The 21,514-nt window shown below is 43.7% G+C and overlaps 1 protein-coding gene across 2 annotated transcripts; it reads right to left on the bottom strand.

The window, feature by feature from the left end:
- Positions 1-7,100: 7,100 nt before the first annotated feature.
- saal1 (serum amyloid A-like 1) lies at positions 7,101-21,282 on the bottom strand. Of its 2 annotated transcripts, none has more exons than XM_034084655.2 (13): positions 21,182-21,282; positions 19,530-19,729; positions 19,173-19,274; positions 18,589-18,672; positions 18,386-18,465; positions 18,240-18,299; positions 18,044-18,159; positions 17,169-17,337; positions 16,476-16,558; positions 16,149-16,334; positions 15,605-15,762; positions 15,426-15,518; positions 7,101-7,446 (listed from the first exon to the last, which is right to left on the bottom strand). In XM_034084655.2, exons 2-13 carry the CDS (start codon positions 19,653-19,655, stop codon positions 7,369-7,371), a joined length of 1,335 nt encoding a protein of 444 aa, XP_033940546.1. In that variant the 5' UTR covers positions 19,656-19,729; positions 21,182-21,282; the 3' UTR covers positions 7,101-7,368. The 2 variants fall into 2 exon arrangements, with proteins under 2 accessions (XP_033940546.1, XP_033940547.1); XM_034084656.2 differs by lacking the exon at positions 21,182-21,282 and adding an exon at positions 20,649-20,833.
- Between the last annotated feature and the right edge of the window lie 232 nt (positions 21,283-21,514).

Genomic DNA, 21,514 nt, shown 5'->3' with positions numbered 1-21,514 from the left:
CAGGTGCAGCCTCTCCCCAGGTGATCCTAATCGACAATCAGGACTTCCATATAGGACCGGAGGAGGACGGCAGTGAGGCCCCTTCTTCCTCTCCTTCTCGTCTGGCTGCATGTGTGCAGCATGTCTCTGTGTGAGACCCAGCCTAGTGGTGTGCTGTCTATTGTAAACTTGTGTTGTAATTTGGCTGGTGAGCCGCCTTACTTATGTTATTATTAAAACCTCACTTAAACTCCTTCAGCATTGAGTTTCCTCTCCCTTTTCTCTCGTCCAGCTATCTTATGTGTCGCTACTTCCCTTGGTACCCCTAGATCTACCAGGGAACGTAACAACAAGTATCTAAATATTGTGTCCCCCTGATAATAAAACATGTTGTTTTCTTTACATTCATACTAATGACACAGGTATCATTAATGCATTATACACTTAGACACACGGTTGAGATTAGTGAGGCTCCCCACCCTCTCCTGTGTGTGTGTCAACACCTTGGACAGCGATCTCACGTTGAGGCATAGCTGTACGCGCAATGTAATCCTGTATCACGTTTTAGATGCAGGACTGTGAAATGCCAAAAGCTCATAGAAACTATTCACGTTTGATTGACTTCACCGTGTTCTAGTTCACTTTAGTCGTGTTATTCAGACAGACTTTATTCCTGTAATGCGCATTTTAGGCTCTCCAAATATAACATCTACACAGCCGGATAATGCTGAGTTTTGGAAAAGCAGTGTTGAAATTCATTAATATGCTGCCTACCATATTCCGCCGTTCGAGTATTGTGTAGACAGCGCGGCATGCCAGATTTCGGTGGAGCCCTGTCAGTATTGCTGAAAACATTATGGACGCTCAGGGTCAACTCTTTGCGTCTCGGTTTAACGAAGATGAACTTGTCCGTCTCAAAGTATCGACTTACTTTAATCTCATTTACACAGCCCTGTAATTATTCAAAATGGTAAGTAAAGCCTTTTTACAGCTTTTACTTTTTACTTTTTTGTATGTGTTAATCAAACAATTATTTCCTATCCTTATTTCGTTTTGGACCAAATAAAATGTGAAGGCCTAAAAACAAATAATACATAATTTCATTTAAAGTTTAATATCAATACAAGTTCGCCACTAAACACGTTTGGGTGTTTTCGTCTCAGACTCTATGTTCTTAAAGTTTGTGAGTATACCTTAAAATGGTAAGTCTCCTGTCACGTCCTTTTTCCTGTGCTCAATGGAGACACTGCTGGTTGGCAGTTTATCTCTTCTGTCCTTCATGTGAAAATCAGTGAATGGTGTATATTGAGCAACATGTTTGTGAAAACGTGTGCAAAGTCTCCGAAAATCCTAAAAATAAGCTCATATTTGAATTCCCCATAAAAAAACACATCATTCAGTAAAAACAAGGCCCCACTGATCATCTGCTCCCTGATCTCTCTGCGAATTGAAAGTACTTATTGCCGGAGATCGCATGCTGTGGTTTTATTAAATGTGCCAAGTGCTAGGACTGTCTTAGGGAAGAAAGCTTTTAGATGTGCAGCTCCACTAACATGGAACAGTCTGCAAAAAGAATGGAAAATTACCAAGCTAGTACCACTACATGTTTTTAAAGCTTGGTTGGATGCTACACAATCAGATGCTGTTGGTACCTGTACATGTGGATAGATATGTTGTGCTGTTGTTTATGTTTGTATGTCTTCATGTGGAACCTACTGCTGCAGGTCTCCCTTCAAAAAGACATCATTGATATCAATGGGATTTTACCTGGATAAATAAAGGTATTGAATTGAATGTCCAATGAAAACATATCCAAGTGTAACAAACATCCAGTATTAATCTTACAGTAACCAACTAATAATTTTCATAAAGTGCATATTTATTCCAAACTCACAATATATATATATGTAATAAAACAATGCACAATGGTACACAGTATCCAAACTCTTTAGGCACTGGTCAGAGACATTCATGTAAAGCAGATACTGAATACAATACTGGTAAAAACGTTGCAGAGATCAAATGTTTCCTTGTCTGAACGGAGAAACCTAATTTTTCAAACAACATTTTCAGTGTGTGATTTGAAAGATAAGTTCTGATCAATAATAAAACCTAGATATGTGTATGTAGTGACCCTTTCAATGTAAATGTCAGTCCCTTGAACAGTACAAATGTTGGGGAGAAAATAAGTTAACTTTTTGCCATTTGAGAATATCATGAGTTTGGAGTTGTCTGCATTTAATACTAACTTGAGTTGAGATAAATGGGATGGAATAACATCAAAGGCAAAACCTAAACAACAGAACAACATATCTATCCACATGTACAGGTACCAACAGCATCTGATTGTGTAGCATCCAACCAAGCTTTAAAAACATGTAGTGGTACTAGCTTGGTAATTTTCCATTCTTTTTGCAGACTGTTCCATGTTAGTGGAGCTGCACATCTAAAAGCTTTCTTCCCTAAGACAGTCCTAGCACTTGGCACATGTAATCAGTGGCGACTGGTCATTAGGGGCAGGTGGGGCACAGCCCCACCTAGTGTCAGCAGAAAGTATTACAAATAATGATTACAAAAAAATGCAAAAAATTAATTAAAAAATATATTAAATATATTTTAAGATCATGTTTAATCATCTGATTCGTCTGTACATTGCTGTTTTAGTCTGTGTTCTTCTAATTAGTGTCTACAGTGTGCCTATTGAGCTGTTTAGAGCCATGTGGGACAAAACCCGATCCTGCCCCTCCCTCTTACTGTCTAAGGCTGCGGCCACACGAGGACGAATTCGGTCGTTTGCGTTACTGTTTAGTGTCATATAGACCGTTCGGCCACACGAGGACGACCGAATACGGCACTAAACGACTGAGGAAACGATAACGGGTCCCAAGGTGGATAGAAAGGCATACGCAACTCTCTGGGGGGTCAAACGGCTCGGTGTGTGCGCCCTATCCGAACATTTTCAGATCACTGATAGTGATTGCGCAATAGCCCCGCCTCTCCCCACCTCTTCTGCTCACCTCCGCTTACCCCGTGTTTCGCCACCAACAACAACAACAATAGCGGATCGCAGAGTTGCTATCGTGCTCCGGACGCTATTGACCATGCTACAGTTGTTTGTGCAACATCTACAGCAATAATGATGAGGCAATAGCCCCGCCTCTCCCCACCTCTGCTGCTCACCCCCGCGTCAAAATAAACTGCACACTGAATTCAGATTATGTATCTTTCTCTCGATATGGACCTAAACGCGAGTGAAGTGTAATCTGACAGGACGGAGACACGCAGCTCTGCTCACCTGCAGCTCCTCCCGCTGCAGCAAAACACACACTTCAAGTCAGATCATCACCCTTAGCTATTTTAATTACCTCTCAAACTCCCTAAACTAGTTTATTTTTACTGTCGGCCGGGTCACTCATTACTGGATCAGCTGCTGCATGAGACAGACACTGACGCTGTCCAAAGAGAGGTATTTTATTATTATATAGAGTCGTTATTCATTTGTTTTAAAGCTCAATAAATAACAAAGAAGACCTTTGACCGGCACTTTTATAATTGTGTCCGGAAGATTTAAACTTTAATACACGTTGACTGGCGAAAAACTCTGCCCGGTTCCCTCGGCCCCCACCGCGGAGAATAAACAGAAGGGCAACCATGACAACCATGCTTCTTCGCTGCTTTTGTGGAGGAAGTTACAGCGCCACGTACAGGCTCAGCACATGTACTGCAGCTTCTCCAGCGGTTGGAGCTAAACGGAGCGGTCTCGTGTGGACAGACACTATCCGGATAACTATTGCGTGTGGACGGAAGCTTGTTTGCGATTGCGTTAATCCTATGCGTTTAGCCGTTTTCGTCCTCGTGTGGCCGCAGCCTAAGTCAATGGTGACTGTAAAAACTACACTGCGCATGCTCAGAATATTTTCCTATTTAATGTGTGTGGCAAAAAAATAATGACCCAAGGGGCAAAGTGCTGCCATCCCCACCATACATCATCTCACATCATTCAGAGCTGATTGGCTGTAAGTACGTGTGCCGCGAAAAGTGTGGTGTGTGAAGAGGAGACGAGAGAGCTGCAGTGAGGCGTCCTAAAACCCAGAAGTAAGCTGCGCATGGCTTCCCTCGACAAAAAAGCAATGATATTTCTCCATAGGATTTTAGAACGTAGCTGCAAATAAGATCTGTGGGAAACAAACCTGTTAGATAAATGAACGTTTTGTTCAGCCGGATAATATCCACATGTCTACCCTACTTTTATAATTTTCGAATCATACATCTATTGATTAGATTAGATTTATGATAGACTTTTGAAACTACAAGAACATAATAATAATAATTTCAATTTATATAGCGCCTTTCACGAAACCCAAGGACGCTTTACAATGGGAAGTAACAAAACATAAGGAGGACTTTTACAGAAAAGTAATAGAGATTTTTGTCCAGAAGGATAGGCAAATGGACTTCATCTTCAAGTCAAGGTAAGACCGCCATGTTATTGAAAATGGGATCTTACTAAGAGAGAACAATTCAATATTTAAATGATAAAATTACATTTTGTGGGTATCTTTCTGTTGAACTGTCTGTTTAAAATTAATTGAAGCATCCGACAAAAAAAGCTTTTGAAAATAATATTATATTTTGATTTAGGTCAAAATATAATATTTGTAAACCTGAAGAGTCAGTGCCTCAGCAGCCATGCACCTCACTGCAGAAGCTTATATATAGACATCTAAGTTTTTTGTGCCCCACCACTTTTGTACATATAGAAACGCCACTGCATGTAATAAAACCACAGCATGCGATCTCCGGCAATAACTGCTTTCAATTCGCAGAGAGATCAGGGAGCAGATGATCAGTGGGGCCTTGTTTTTACTGAATGATGTGTTTTTTTATGGGGAATTCAAATATGAGCTTATTATTAGGATTTTCGGAGACTTTGCACATGTTCTCACAAACATGTTCACGCTAGGAGTACTTCCATTCGCTTCGTCTTGATCTGTAGGTGTGATTTGATGTGTCGTGTGTCTCCCAACTCCTCTCCAAAGTTCAGATACTATATAAAAATACTAAAAGGTAAATAAAACATTAAACAATGACAAAATAACAACCTGAAAGATATGTATTCTATCTACACATTTCGTAATTATCTAATCTCGTGGCCTTATAAATGTGTTGGCTAAAGTAACGCAGAATATATATATTTTTTTAATTTTAAATAATTAGAAACATTATTTATGTGCACAAGTACACACACATAACAAGCTGTACCGAGTTCCTCCGGCTGCAAACATTATTTATGTGCACAAGTACACACACATAACAAGCTGTACCGAGTTCCTCCGGCTGCAGTTCCGCAGACGGCCGGTGTGTGGCAGCAGAGCGCTGGGAGCAGAGGGAGGTGAGTAGACGGATATGACGGATGCGACGGAAATACACCCGAACATATCTGGTAGCCCGAACACATCTGGTACTGACACCGGATGTGAATTTTCTTACAAAATTCTGATACAAAAATAGAACACATTTCCCTGTAAGGCAAAAATGTCAGTGAACAGCGAGTTGTGTGGGCAAACTGAAAAATAAGTAACTGACATCCAGAATCAGCGTCAGACAGCCCTGATACGCCTCAGTGCCTTTGATGTGAATAAAGCACTACGTTTCTGCATGGAGTCAGGTCATATCAAGTTACTGTGAAGAATGGCAGACTGACAATGAAGTTTGGCAGGGAAGCAGGAAACATCCGGTCTTCATCCTGATCTCTGTGACATGACACGCCCCGGAGCCCGGCCTGAAGACGGAGCCACCCAACAAAGTTTAAGTCACTAGCCCCGAACAACCTTGAAAGGCCAAACATGATTACATCTACATCGCTCTAGCCATTTACAGAACAAACAGGACTCGCAGATCAGGGCACCAGCCACCTATGTGCATCACACGTCTAGTCAAGGTTCAGATCGTGTCTGGAGAGGATTAAATAAGACCGTTTTTTTCCCATAGGGGGATCTCTCTCAAGCCCTATGACCATCTCGGGATTTCCATTATAAAGAGTGTTCTACATATCAATCCAAGCTTTAATTAAAAAGCTGCTATATTCACAGAGCCTTCTTAAGCTTGCTGGAAATGCGCAGGTTGCCCTTCTCTTCTTCATGAGTGGGCGAAATGGTGCATTTGGAAACCAAATGAGCTCGTTGTTGCCAGGCTCGAGCCTTTCATCTAATTGTATTGTCGTTACCGAGTGACTGTCACCCTCTGGTAAACACTTGATGTGTCATCAGCACCATTACTCATATGCTTGGAAAAGTGACTCAATACAAGGTCAATGCACTTTTGTCTTGTATAGAAATATATATGTTCCTCGTTAAACAAAGCATGAAGAAATGATAACAGCCTGTGATTGATGTGTTTAAAGATCGGCCTATTTTTGGTTAAAGATGTCATATAAAAAGCTGCAGTGAAGACTGATATGGTCTATGTCTGACAGACACTAATGAGAACAGACAAATATAGAGCCAAAACAATGCTATCATTGTATGTAATTGAATGTAAAATATACAAACTGTTTAGTGAACCGGTGTTCTGTGGAGTACCAGAACAAAGGGATTATATTGTCATAGACCAGTTAGAGTACATTGTTTATGGGAATGAAACCATTTCAGTTTTGAGTTAACCATTTTTTGAAATGTGTTTTATGTCTTCTATATATTTATATTGCATTTTTTAGGAACCTGTAACCCAAGTTTTTCATTAACTCGTTGTGTATGACATTAAACCTTTTGAATCTGAATCAAAATGAGTATTTTCAGTCTGTATGATTACATCCTCCAGATTTATTCATATTTATTATTTAGAAAACAGATTAAATTCTCGATTGGAAAGATTGGGTCAATGCAATGGTGGAGATTGTATCTGGGTTTATGCTCAGAACATTGCAAAGTATAGGCACACGACTTAATTTTTAAAGATGAGGCCAAAAAAATTGATTGATTCATTTGATTTCCGACTAAATCTCTCACCTAAGTTTCTAATTTGAATTTATTTAACTTTATTATTTTTTTTATTGCCTTTTGTCGGTGAGGGACTCTCCCGATTGCCAAGATCATGATAATAATTCAGTAAAAATGTCTATGCAAAAAGAAAGATCTTTTATTAAAAGACTGTCAATTATTTCATACAAAAATAGCATTCAATGAACAGAAACAGAAACACAATTGAATTTTGCACAAAAGAGAAAAGACACTGTCTGAAACACTGTCCACTCATGATGTCTCTGACCCTGTGTGACATCCTTGTTTAGTCTTTCCAGTGGAAATCCAAATAGCACGACCTTTTGTTGGAAATAGAGGCGTCTATAAAAAGCAGCGATGAGTCTGGACGAGTGCTGAACACTGATCGGCCTCAGACAGGAAACTGTTTCCTCACCACGTCTGCCATTTGGGGATCAACCTGAGACAGCATGGCCTGCAGGTGCTGAAACTGCACAAGAGGAAGAAGGGTGGGGTGGAAACTAAATGTTTATTTTCCACTGGAGCTGGAGGCGTATAGCGGCAGTCCATCACACGTCTAAACCTAAAATAAGCCCTAAAACTGTTTGCACAGAATTAGGCCATAACAGAAAAGTCAAGGTGTAATTTATTTGAACCAATACATCTATTTGTAATATTTTGATTTGATTTGATTTATTTTGAATGTATAAAACAATAATACAAAAATCTAACATGAGAATGATTATACAATACAAAATTAAGCAGTGTCAAATTGATATACAAAAATATTACTGATTCTAAATTATATATAAACAATATACATTTACAATTGTTTTAAACTTGCATGACAAATTATAATAGTATATTTATTTCAACTCTAAGTTTATAGATATGTAAAAAAAGAAAAAACCTGCAAAATGTAAGAAGCTGTAACAAAGTATCTCATATTTGTACCTTGAACAATAATTTTTTAATCAAATTAATTATTTGCTAAAATATACCCTTCCCTGGCTATTGACTTTTTCATACTAAACGTTCAACATTAATAACATTAGGAGAAAATGCATACTTCGACATTAGATGAGAAGTTTAAACTGTTATGTGGAAACTTTTAATCTAAAAGTAAAAAGCATACAGGATGATTTAAGTTGCTCCAAACTAATTTCTACTAATTTCATGTTATTAATATTATTGGGGTTTTATGGGGTTTCAGTTCTCATTCATAACACTCCGTTCGATGTCTCACTATGGGATGCGCCTCATCGCGGAGCAAACAGAAGCATCAATCTCATTACGCCAATCCGGATTGGCCGGTGATTCTTGACGTCAACGTCAGGGGAAATCACCCTCTATAAGTAGCCATGCGTCATTCAAACACCTCTTCTCGCTTCAGAGCACATCTCGAACGGTAGCCGGGGTAGCTTAACAGTCCACAGACTGAACCCAAAGCTAATTTTCGGTCGACGGGCGTTAGCCGGCTACCCGATTCTCTCACAGAAGAGTATTATAGTCAACCTCGCCGTTCTTCCTCTGGAGTAAGGTAAGGTTTTGACTTCAAGTTAGCAACACACCAGTTGCTAACTTGTGTTTTTTTCCCTCACTACCGACACCACGGTAGCGAGGACACTTTTTTCTTCTCTCTTCCACGGAGGAGAAAAGGATTACAGGAATATTACCATACCAGGTAATATCCTTGAGAGAAAAAGACCCACGCTGTCCTTTTTTCCCCCGGATTAAAGACAGATCGGTAAACATTTTTTTCTCGAACGTACCTGTCATGAGCGGACCCTCTCCACGCCTCACGGCGAACGAGATGGATGCCTCTCCCCCTCACACCAGAGGAGTCAGGAACTCGGAGGCTCGGCGCTGCGGTTGCGGGTTGAAAGTGTCAGGCACAGACTCACACCAGATCTGTTCGTCCTGCCTCGGGCTGGAACACGCCCAGGAGGCCATCGACAACCCCGGCTCGTGCGGACATTGTGCCCACCTCACCGTGAAGAGCCTCCACCGAAGGTTAGCGCAACAAGCTAGCCTGTCGGGACGGGATCCCCTCATGTCCACTGATCCGCCGACCGGCAATCAAGACACGGGGACGTCTGCCGCAGAGATGGAGCCCCTCACTGCGGTCTGGGGCTCACCGACAGCGGCACCCGCAGAACCGGAATCCCGCGCCATATCAGGCCGAGATCCGGTGGCGGCAAGAAACGCGGGAACGGGGCCCCACGCTATACCAAGCTGGGGCTCCCGACTGGACCTCACCACGGTTTCACCCGCGGAAGATGTCCTGGAGTTAGACTGCATAGAGGACGAAGAGTACACCTCTGAGTTCCTCCTGTCTGACTCGGATGAGCAGGCGACATCTTCATGTCATCGACTCAGGCTGAGCGATGGCTGCTCCCCCGGGCGACAGCACACCAGCTTCGCCCTGTCTCAGTATGGACCTACAAGCCGTGTGTCAGCGCGCTGCGGCCAAACTAGACATCCCATGGCCCGAAGTGGCCAAGGAGACCTCCAGGTCCCGTTACGAGGGAAAACTTTTTTCCCAAACAATGAGGGCAAAGAGGCAACTCCTCCCGGTCTTCCCGGAGATGTTGGATGAGGTGTCGGTCTCGTGGAGAGACCGGCCCTTTAGCAACAAGGCCCCAATCCAGGGTGCCCACTCCCTTGACTGTGACGGTATGGAGAGGTTTGGCCTGCTCCGCATACCACCTATAGAACCGCTGGTGGCAGCCCACCTCCTACCGAGGATGGGCCAGCCGCCAAGCAGGAACCCCACGCTGCCAGCAAAAACGGACCGATTCCAGTCTACCATGACGGAACGGGCCTACAGAGCCGCAGCATTGTCCGCCAGGGCTCTGAACGTTTCCTCGATGCTAACCGCATACCAAGCGGAGCTCTGTGAGGATATGTCGAGCAATCCTGGACCGGCCACTCTGGACGAGATAGCCGCGGTCACAGACATTTGTCTCCGTGTCCAACGCTGCGCCGTCCAGGCCACGGGCAAGGTAATGGGGATCATGGTGGTGCAGGAAAGAGCTAGATGGCTCAACCTCACCAACCTCCCAGACCGGGAAAAGGAAGATGTGCTTGACATGCCCATCGTTCCCGAGGGGATTTTCGGCTCCGCTCTCGCTTCCATGCAAAGGAAGTGCGAGTCGAAAAAGAAGGAAGACGAGGCTCTCCACCTTTGTCTCCCTCGAAGGGTCCAGCCGCGGCCTTTGCAACGGCGGCCCTTCGCCCACGCTGCACCGCGCTCTGTTGGGTTCAAAGTACCAGGACAGCAGAGGGCGCAGCCCGCCCCGAGTCCCCAGCCCAGGCAGGAGACGAGGGCGAGTTGGTCTAGAAAATCTCCGGCTCCGGCTGTAGCCCAGGCACAGCCGACCCAGAATTTCGGCCAGCAGGCGAGGAAGAAGAAGCGAGCGGCCTGACAGCCCCTCCTTCTCCCCTCCGTGACGGAGCTGGAAGTTCCTTCCCCGGCTCTAAATGTGTCCCCGCCGCCTCGAGAGATGCCTCAACGCCATCCTCAAGTCCGCACAAGACACGTGTCACATCGTTATTGTCTGAATAAACCATTTTCCGCTGACGCATCCAGGCTCTGGCCAAGGGCGCAGCCCAAAAAAATGAAAAGAAAGACAATAAACAGTCCGTTAACCATAAATCCCCTTCTGAGAGCAGCTACGGCCTCTCTCAAAAGGCGGATAATAAACGGGTCTGTGAAGGCACCACCGCCACGCGCATGCGCAGTGCCGGTTGGGGCTTTAAGGGCACTACCGCCACGTGCGTACGCAGTGCTGGCTAGAGCTGTAAAGAACGGCCCGTCAATCCTTCCCCTTTCAAGAGCAGCTACGGCATCTCTCAAAGGACGGATTATTGACGGGTCCGTGAAGCCACCGCCACCCACATGCGCAGTGCCGGCCAGGGCTTTAAGGGCACCACCGGCACGCGCAGGCGCAGTGCCGACTGGAGCCGTGAGGGCACCACCGGCACACACATGCGCAGTGCCGGTCGGAGCCATAAGAGTGACATCCCAGCTGGCTCTAAGGAGCATACAGCAGGAGATACTCACGATGTCTGCCTGGGCTTCTCAAAACAGTTATAATTTATCTGTTTTCACAAACCCAGTGAGAGTCAACCCACATTCTGGAGAGAAGAGTTCTCTCTCTCCCAGAAAGAAGGGTTTTATCTATAAAGCCCACCGAGCGGAGTCAGATTACGGAGGAGAATGTCCTCGTAAAGCACCCACTCAACATGGGCCTCATAATAAAACTAAACCCCGAACGCCACGGCTTACGGAGAGTTTTGGTGATTATGAAATGCGTAGTGGCACTACACCCGACTTTTCCAGTGCGGGACGCGCCTACGGGTGCAGTCCTTTCACGGAAGGTGGTCACCACGGACGCAGGTCAGACGGGCTGACAGGGGACTTACGAAGGTCGCCCGGTGAGAGGTCTCTAGAACAGAGACTTCCAGCGGGCACGCGTAAATTACCCGGAGCTTTTAGCGGTGTTCCCCACCCAAAAATGATTCCTGCCTTCTCTCAGAGGACTTCATGTCCCCGTGAGGACAGACAACACGATATCGTGTATGAACCGCCAGGGGAGTTTGCGTTGTCTCCAGTCACACACACTGGCACACAAACTGATCCCTTGGAGCGGCAGACGTCTCCTCTCTCTGAGAACGACGCAAGTACCGGGAGTTATGCACCTCGGGACAGAATTACTGTCAAAAGGTGCACCACTCTATGCAGACTGGACTCCTCATCCAAGGATCGAGAGTCCGCTGTGGGTGCGTTACGGCGGAGCCGCGTTAAATCTGTTCGCAAGGGGAGAAAATGCTCAATGACAGCTGTTCTCTTTAATGCACGATTTAAACGCACCGTTAGGCGGGGACGCACTCGTACACGATTGACCTCCGGGTCCTCTGTACACGTTCCCACCCCTGGTTCTGTTCCCCTTAACTCCGGCCAGAGTGAAAGAGCAACGTACTCTGATGTTTCCACCCTAGCCCGCAATATACGGGCTGGCGGAGATATATCAGCTGTTGTGCGGGCAGCCATGGCAGCCCCCGCCACGCAGGGACAGATTGTCTCAGGCGGGGGGGGCGATCCTTCACTCACGCCCAGAGCACGGGGCACTATGGGCCTGACCCGTGAGTGGTACGATCTGAATACAGTGGGACTCCCTCAGAAGGTGATAAACACTATTCAGAGTGCGAGAGCTTCCTCCACCAGGTCTCTTTACGACTGTAAGTGGAGGGTGTTTGAGGAGTGGTGCCTTCAAGAAGGGCACATCTCTTTTCAATGTCCTGTCGGGGTGATTTTATCATTCCTACAGGACTTGATCGATAAACACAGAGCTTTCTCCACGATCAAGGTGTACCTGGCTGCTATTGCTGCATGCCATGTGGGCTTTGAGGGTAAGACGGCTAGCCAACATCCTTTGGTTTGCCGTTTTATGAAGGGAACTCGCAGGCTCCTCCCTGTCTCCAGGTCGCTGGTGCCCTTATGGGACCTGGCAGTGGTTTTAAATGGGCTCAAAATGACCCCATTTGAACCCCTGGAGGGAGCTGACATGAAACATCTGTCACTCAAGACAGTGCTGTTACTGGCCCTGGCATCCGCCAAGCGGGTCAGCGATATCCATGCACTGTCTGTACATCCCTCATGCACTCAGTTCGCCCCAGGACAAACGAGAGTGTTGTTGAAACCCAACCCTGCCTTTACACCAAAGGTGGTTGGTTCGTGTACCCCGATTGACATTGAGGCATTTCCTCCGCAGCTGGTTTCCTCCGGGGAGCAGCAGCAGGATCTGTTGTGTCCAGTCCGGGCTTTGCACACATATATGGACAGATCAAAAGAGCTTCGTCTTAATGACCAACTCTTCGTGTCCTGGGCTAAACCTCACAAGGGTAAGCCTGTTACTAAGCAACGACTATCCCACTGGATCGTGGAGGCGATTGCTTTGGCCTATACGAGTCAGAATCTGCAAGCACCTTTGGGTCTGCGGGCTCACTCGACTCGGGGCCTGGCTACATCCTGGGCTTTGTTCAAGGGTGTTTCCATCCAGGATATCTGTGCGGCGACAAGCTGGTCTTCGCCACTCACTTTTGTCCGCTTTTACAGGCTGGACGTCTCCGCTCCAAGCGTGGCCCGAGCAATGCTGGGCACCTTGTTGAGTCGGGATTCCACCTGTTAAATTCTGGTTGATCGGTGATCTTCGAGATAAGCTCGTCTGGCAATACGGGAGCTACAATATCCCATAGTGAGACATCGAACGGAGTGTTATGAATGAGAACTATAGGTTACTTACGTAACCCCAGTCCTCAGAGTAACATGAAGTGAGATGTCTCACCAGACGGCCCTCCTTGCTATGGTGAAGCGAGAAGAGGTGCTTATTTTTAATGACGCATGCGTCGTGGCGCAGGCTACTTATAGGGGGTGATTTCCCCTGACGTTGACGTCAAGAATCACCGGCCAATCAGGATTGGCGTAATGAGATTGATGCTTCTGTTTGCTCCGCGATGAGGCGCATCCCATAGTGAGACATCTCACTTCATGTTACTCTGAGACTGGGGTTACGTAAGTAACCTATAGTTTTTTATGATTAGTAGGTTGGGGGCGGGGAGACCTTAGAGAGGGTTCTGACTGTACTGACTGGTTGCTACGTCTGGTTGCTTGGAGCTGAGTTGGTATAACCCTGAATTAGATTAGAACATTTTAGAAATATGAGGAATAACCTCTTGGTTTTATAAACCGTTTTGTAATTACTTCTTCATCCATTTTTGGATCTCTGCTGGGTTTTCTTTTAAAACCTTAAACCCCCCCTTGGGCTTGGTCCCTCCCCTCTCCCTCTGCGGATCTAAGGTCCGGTAGAGGGGGATGGGGCACAGAGTCGCTTATCCAGGCGGGGGAGTGCATCTGACGAAGAGATAGGTTGTTGTGCTCTCTATCTCTGTTTCTTATCCTACATTTTCACCCTGGACTAGAGGGAAAGCGTTCTTGGATGCCTTCTCAGCTCTGTTTCTTACTATATTCTTCCTACCCCGTTTACCTTGAACTATTCTAGGAGAGTGTGTTGACGTTGACTCGTTGGGCCTTTCCTCTTGTACTTGTTTGTTCCCCAGTTCTTTCCTTTAACTGAATCTAGGAGAGGGCATTTAGGCCTCTCTACTTCCTTATTTTGATTAGTTTAGTTGTTCACCCCCTTTCCCTTGAACTAATTTAAACGGGAGAGTGCATTTACGTAGTCACGTTGTGCCTCTCGGCGTATACTTTGACTTTCTGTCTCTTTGGAGAGTGCTAGTACGTTGGATACGTTGGGCCTTTTCACTGTTGTCCCTCTTCACTAGTATCCCATGTCCCCTCTTCATAATTTAGGTCTTTATAATTTCCACCCTATTCTAAGGGGAAGCATGATGGTGCCTTTTCTTTTCAATTTCTGGCTTTGTGTTTCTTCACCTCTTACTCGTTTAATATTTAGGAGAGTGCATTTACGTAGTCACGTTGTGCCTCTCTTCCTCTGTTTCTGGCTGTTCTTTTCATACCCTTGTTTCTCTGAGAAGAGAAGAAATACTATTCTAAAAAGGAGCTGACACATGGTGTCTCTTCACTTGTACACTTGAGGGGTCAGAGTTCATATGGTGAGGGATTCCATGAGCGGTATGCGCCGGCCTGTGCCTTTACCTTGGACTTCTAATAGAACTGCTCGGGTCTTGATAGATTGAGTGGGGAAGTTCATGAGATCTTTCTAGAGGGTTATCAATAATAACTTTTATCCAATGACCTTTTCCCTCTCTGTCTGTGTCTGTGTCTTCTCTTGTTCCGATTAACCCAGCCAAATCTTTTTTCTTGTTTTGTATCTATATCTGTGCCGGGATCCGGAGTCGAGGCTGATCCTCTTGCTGTAGTCCTGTGTCTTGGATCCTCTATCCTGAGTTCTGGATTAAGTCGTGGACGTTTCGGGTCGTGGCTGAACCTGTCTCTGCGGTCCTGCCTTGGGTCTCGTCATGCTGCTTCCCTGATGGCTTCCTCAGGATTGTAGCTGACATCCTCGTGGATTCATCTTCTTATTACAGACACATGCATTTCCTAACATTCGGTCTATATGCTGTAAAATGTATTATCTCTTCGATTTACACACGGCATCTATTGCACGTCTGTCCGTCCTGGGAGAGGCATCCCTCCTCTGTTGCTCTCCCTGAGGTTTCTCCCATTTTTTCCCCTTAAACTGTGGGTTTTTCTCTGGAAGTTTTTCCTTCTACGATGTGAGGGTCTAAGAATAGAGGGTGTCGTTTTCTCATACTGATATTCTGAACAATCTGTGCTGTTGTATTTGCTGTAAAGTGTCTCTACTGTAGGCTATTTTTATTATATGTACAGCACTTTGGCTCGACCAAACATCGTTTATAAATGTGCTAGATAAATAAAACTTGATTTGATTTGATAAGACTTTTATGAAATAAATCACTTACTGAAGTCTTAAAGTTGGGAACCAAAGTGCCCGCAGCTGAGAGAGCAGTCTTCTCTGTAAGATGACCTTCCTTCACCAAATCTGCCACGGTGTCCTACAAAGGACAACAAATAAAAATTTGCATTAAAGAATCTTAGTGAGAAACCTGAACAAACAAAACATTTCCCTTGTTTTTTTTACCTGGGGAATCTGAATGCAGATGTCAGCTAGAAACTCAGCTGTGATCTCTGCTAGGGTCTGCAGCTGTTCGTCTTTTGTGGCGTCTCTGCTGGTAGCGTCATCTTTGCCCTCACTTTGGTACTGAAGCACCCGCAAAACGGTTCCAATTAGGGAAATACCTGGAGGAAAAAGACAACTGAAAATAAAATTCAAGCCACTATATATATATATATATATATACACGTGTTTGGCTTTTATTGATGGACAGGACTGATGGATTGAAAAGTGTAGCGATAGGGAGGATGCAGCAACAACAAAAATGATCGGATTCAAACTCAGGCTGTTGATATAAGGACTCAGCATTGTTACATGGGGCCAGGATATTGTCATATCCTTCCATTTCAATTTAAAAATAATTCTGAAATGCAACCATTTATAGAAAAAATCTCAAGTCCAAAGTAAACTGACCAGAAAATGACATGATACACTGAACCTACATTAGGGCTGCTACAGGCATTTAAAATGGTACTTCTCAGAGTTGATTTCACTCTGGTACTGAACGTACTTATGTCACTTCTGTCGCACCACTGCTCCTGGCATCTATACAGAGCCTGGAGCACAGCGAAGGCCTGAACCAGGATGCTCTTCTGCTCCTGCAGGACAACAGGGAGATCCTTTGGCTGGCAGAGATCCTCACACACAACGTCACTGACAAATTCCCACACTGCTTTGCCGGGTCCATCAGGTGCAGCTAGAAGACACAAGGAAACAACGCCTTGCCTGTTGAGGTCACTTCAGGCTCCTGTTTTATATGGTGACAACTATTGTGAACACTTCTGTAACGATGTGCCGCCAGCTGAGCGGAGATACTAACTGTGTTGATCGCTCTTACCAAAAGTCTGAATGCCCTCATCTATGGTGGTGAGGAGTTGGAGAGTGTGAAGGTAAACCTCCAAGCCATTCGGACTCTCTGATCTGTGAAAGAATACTGAGCGTCAAACAAGTCTTTAACATCATTAAGTACTTATTTTGATTGTCCAATAATAAAAATAATAGGTTTTTTTTTTTTATGGACAACGCAAATAAATATAGATGTCAATCCAAGCATCCAACTGGGATAAAGCCTACTGTTATTTATTATTTCTTCTCCCTCTCTGGATTTACTTATCTTCACATGTTGTCCTTTTTATGATTTGGAAATTACTGACATTGGTTCTTGCTTTTTGTTGTTCTTATGTCAAATTTGCCTATATGAGTATTCATAAAACGGTAAGAAATAGAAAAAAAGGGGGGGGAGAAGCAATAATACAAATATCAGCAGATATACAAGTAAATTGCATCAATGTTATTTATGATTTATGAATATGAATAAAGAGCAATTGAAAGCATTTATTCACAACTGTTTGTTTTATTCAGACCTGCAGTTAATAATCTCTCTATACTGTATGTATAATGGTACATTGTATATGTGGAAACTAAGGCAACATATTTTTTTTAACCACAACTCAGGATGCTTCCTATGGAAAACATTTCTACTCACATTATAGGTAAAAATAATCATGAAAACACTTTTTCATATTCTTACCTTAGCTGTTTGGCTGCCTCCAGGAGACACGATGCCATCTCCAGATGTCTCTCACCATCCCCCTCCTTCTCCTCCTCATTTTGTTGAGCTGTTATCCAACTCGTCATCAGCTCTTCATCAAGGTCAAACAGTTTATCAACCAGCTCCCCAACTTTCTCAAGCAGGTCAGCTGAAAAACACACAGGGTTCTACTGTTACTTACCTGGTACCCTGTGGAGTTTTCGTGTAAAGGTTAAGTTCACATACAATGTTAATCATCACATGAAAAGCATTGTGTGAATGCTTCTACATTTGGATCTACTACCTGGATCCAATCTTTTCATATTAATTTTTCATAATCTGGACTATCTATATTGTAAATGTATTGTCTTTTTAATTTACATACGACATCTATTGCACGTCTGTCCGTCCTGGGAGAGGGATCTCTCCTCTGTTGCTCTCCCCAAGAAACTTGGGAACTTCCAAAGAAACCCCACATTTAATGTGGGGTTTCTTTGGAAGTTTTTCCTTGTCCGATGTGAGGGTATAAGGACAGAGGGTGTCGTATTCATTCTACAAACTGTAAAGTCTCCTGAGACAAATGTAACATGTGTTATATTAGGCTATATAAATCAACTTTAATTGATTGGTTGGTTCTATTGTGTACTTACTACCCTATGGAGTTTTTGTGTAAACAGATAAGTCAAAGTAGAGTTTACATACAATGTTAATCACTTAGAAAGCAGTGTGTGTACATGTATGCTTGAGCCTCAACAGGGAACCTTTAAGATAACTTTATGCAAGTCATCTTGATATGTCAAATTGATTTTCATTTCTTCCTAAACCAGTAACACGTCATCAGCTTATTAGAAAGGAATGAGTGAAAGCATGTTTACTGTTCGTGGAACTGCACATGACGAAAAGGAGGTTGGAGCGCACAGACATCTGCTGTCGTATTCGCTGAAGCCACAGGGAACAGACATCTTTCTGAGAGACGCAGGTCAGCAACAATCTGCAAACATCATCAGAAAATAGTAATGCTTCTATCTTGGTGTTTCTGTGTCACATGTCTGCAGAAAACACAAAGGTCACCTGCTCGTTTCCAGAATGGTTGGAGGATCTGTATCTCCAAGAAGAAGCAACAGCACAGCCCTGTCAACACAAAGGGAGTTGCATTAATGAATCACAAAAGGGTGACAAATTATATTCCAACACTACAGAGAATTACTTTTACCCACCCTAGGTCTTCATTTTGACTTAGAGTCAGACAAGTGTCAGGGAAACAAGCAATGTTCCCAAGGATTCCCACGCAAATTTCCTAGAAAAGCAAAATAAAACATATAGAAATTATGAATGCACAGGAATAAAGCACAAATGAATATATTACATAGGATTATAATCAAGCACAGAATATGTATGAACAAGAAACTAATTCACTCACTGTGAGGCGTGGACAACGAGATTTGGCTATCACCCCAAGAAGGATATCTGTAGCTTTGAATTCCTGCAGAAAACCAGCCACATCCTGCAGACAATTTGTTAATAAAGCGTCATTAGTAAATATTTAAACATGATTAAAGGGTATTTACTTTCACTGTAACATACACTCTGGGTTTCCAGTGTATTAGGCACACCTAGCTAAACACAAGCTGCAATGAACCATAGCTTTACTAGGTCACTTTGGAGGATGATTGTGCTGAATTCTATTGCATTACAGTGAACATTGTTTCAATTATTTGTCCACCTTATTTATATTAACAAGAGGAGGCTGAATCACAGAAACATCTGTCAGTACATTGCAATAAAGTTTTAGGGCACCACATATCACATTCTCAAATGATTATTTAATTGAAATGTTACCAATAATTGATGGTAAAATATCATTAAATTCACAGAATGTAGATCTATTTGTATCATGTTGTTGGTTAAGATTTGCAGCTAGCGTAACTACAAAATAGGAAATGATCCACAGGATGCACATACTGTTTAATTTCATTATCATTTGAAGCCTATGAAGACCTCTACCTTATCCATTGCCATATCCCAGACTCTACATAGATCTTCCTCATCATCATCAGGGAGTTGCATCTGACCTTCTGAGTCAACCTCCGAATGCTCTGTGACCATCTGCAAGACACAAGAAAAGTTAGGTTTATGGGACAGCCGAGAGCGACAGCAAAGAGGGACATGTGTTATCCAGAAAGATGCTCCTATCACATGAATAGAAAATAACTTGGAATACTTTTCTCATTCTCACTGACTCGGAAGAAGCCTTTGTTAAATAGGTCAACTAAATAGAAGGCAAGTCTGTCTGATCTCCAGTAACCCCCAGAGAAAAGCAGTGCTTAGTCAAAATGTCGTGCCTATAAGTATCAAACCTACATGGATGAGACGAGTCAGGGTGCTGAAAAGCCAGTGCTTGCTGTAAACAGTGTCTCCAATGGCATCCAAATCGCCGTCCTCCTCTCCATCGCCTGCGTTTGGAGGGGGTGATGGGTTGCGGTCCATTACAGGCGACTGTGTTTCAGTTGGAGATGAAGATCTCTCAGGCTCCACTTCCTCAGCACCATCGACACTATAGTCTGGGGGGAAAACAGAGAGAAACACGGATTAGAGCTGGGTGAAATGAAGTGATAAAAGATTTGTCAAGAAAAGAGACTGTCTTCTTTCTTTTTTTACACAGGTAGTAAATGGTTTAGGGTCCCAGTTTACACTCTAGGCCAGTTTATAATGTACAACTAGCTACAAATGTGAAGCCTCTGCATCGTAATAGAACACCCCTGCAATTAAATCCGAGGCTTTATTGTCATGTTAGTAACACATACACAGCATATGCTGACATGGTATAATGCAGTACTGTACTACTAATCTTCACAGTATGTCAAGTATTTAAACTGCTCCACATTGACCAACTACAATACTGAAATGCACATATGTATAAAAATAGGATAATATACATGATAATATAATACGGTGAAAACGTCCATTCTGCAACATGTACTTTTACATTTGATACTTGAAGTACTTAGCTGATAATACTTCTGTACTTTACATTATTCTCTGAAATACACATTGTGCAGAATTAGTTATTCTACTTTTGTACTTTAAGTATATTTTGATGCTAATACTTTAGTATTTTTACTTGAGTAACTTTAGTACTTTTACTTGAGTAAACATTTTGATTGCAGGACATTTACTTCTAACAGAATATTCCTACACTCTGGTACTTCTACTTTTACTTAAGTACAAGATCTGAGTACTTTCCCCACCTCTTCTTTTACATAAGTAAAGGATCTGAGTACTTATTCCAACCCTGAATTTGACCCTGTAAGCTTTAACTTTTAGCATTACTCTTATATTAAACACCCTTGGTTTTCTAGCGTTAAAAGCATCAATGGATGCAAACTTCGATTCAACATTTACTATTTGGCTCGCAGATGCACATTTCGCTTTTATTCCAACGATAGCTGTCATAAAAACGATTTTCACTTGAGAACTCACCCATGTTCTCCGCTGTTATCGGTCGTACCAACTAGGTTAATGCAACATTATGCATGTTTTGAATAACTTGTCACAGTAACGTTACAGACATTTCAAACAGCCTCCATTTAATACGAGCGACTGGATGCGCATGTGCGAATGTTGTTCCCTCTGTGCAGTCTTGTTCTGTGGTGGACAGACCATGGGACAGATCCGCGTGATGTTGCCCCCTGCAGTGCGCAGGCGCAACTACAGAGCCAGCTCTGACGTGGTCAAACTGTGGAGACTGTGGTAGGTAGAGACAGTGGCGGCACCAGAGTTTTTCTCTAGGGGGTGCTGTGGGGTAGCTTGACGTTTCATAGAGGGTGCTCAAACATTAGGGTTTCCCATTAATGCACCAGCGCGACAGTTGAATTGTCTACTACTGCAACACTCCCCACACGCACACACAGTGCACCTGCGACTGTTACAATGAAGGCGCGATAATCAGCTCACGACATATAGGTGTAAGCAGGGGTAAAGTGCTATTTGTACAAGTGGGGGGTGGACCTCACCTCCTCTAGTGGGGTCCGGGGGGCGTCTATCGTTATTCCAACCCAATTTAGATTTCACCACGCCCACTTCCGCATTACGCAAGAACGTAGCTCTACGCGATAGCGTCATAGACTTCTTCTTCGGCAGATAGCGGTCGCGGTAAAGCAGGATGAGCAGGATATTGAAGTTGTTTTTTGTCTTTCCAAAGGATTTGTTGACTGAAAGTAAACGATCCTGTAATCAAAGCCATATCGAAGAGTCCTGAGATTGTATTACTGGTGTTTTATCATCTATAAATAGCCTGTGTGTATTCTCAAATGTCGTTTTCAGGACAAACAAAAGACGTTTTAAAT

The sequence above is a fragment of the Pseudochaenichthys georgianus genome, chromosome 6 (genome assembly GCF_902827115.2).
Source record: "Pseudochaenichthys georgianus chromosome 6, fPseGeo1.2, whole genome shotgun sequence".
Lineage (NCBI taxonomy): Eukaryota > Metazoa > Chordata > Actinopteri > Perciformes > Channichthyidae > Pseudochaenichthys > Pseudochaenichthys georgianus.
The sequence above is the reverse complement of the archived record's forward strand: the minus strand, read 5'-3'. Positions and strand labels throughout refer to the sequence as shown.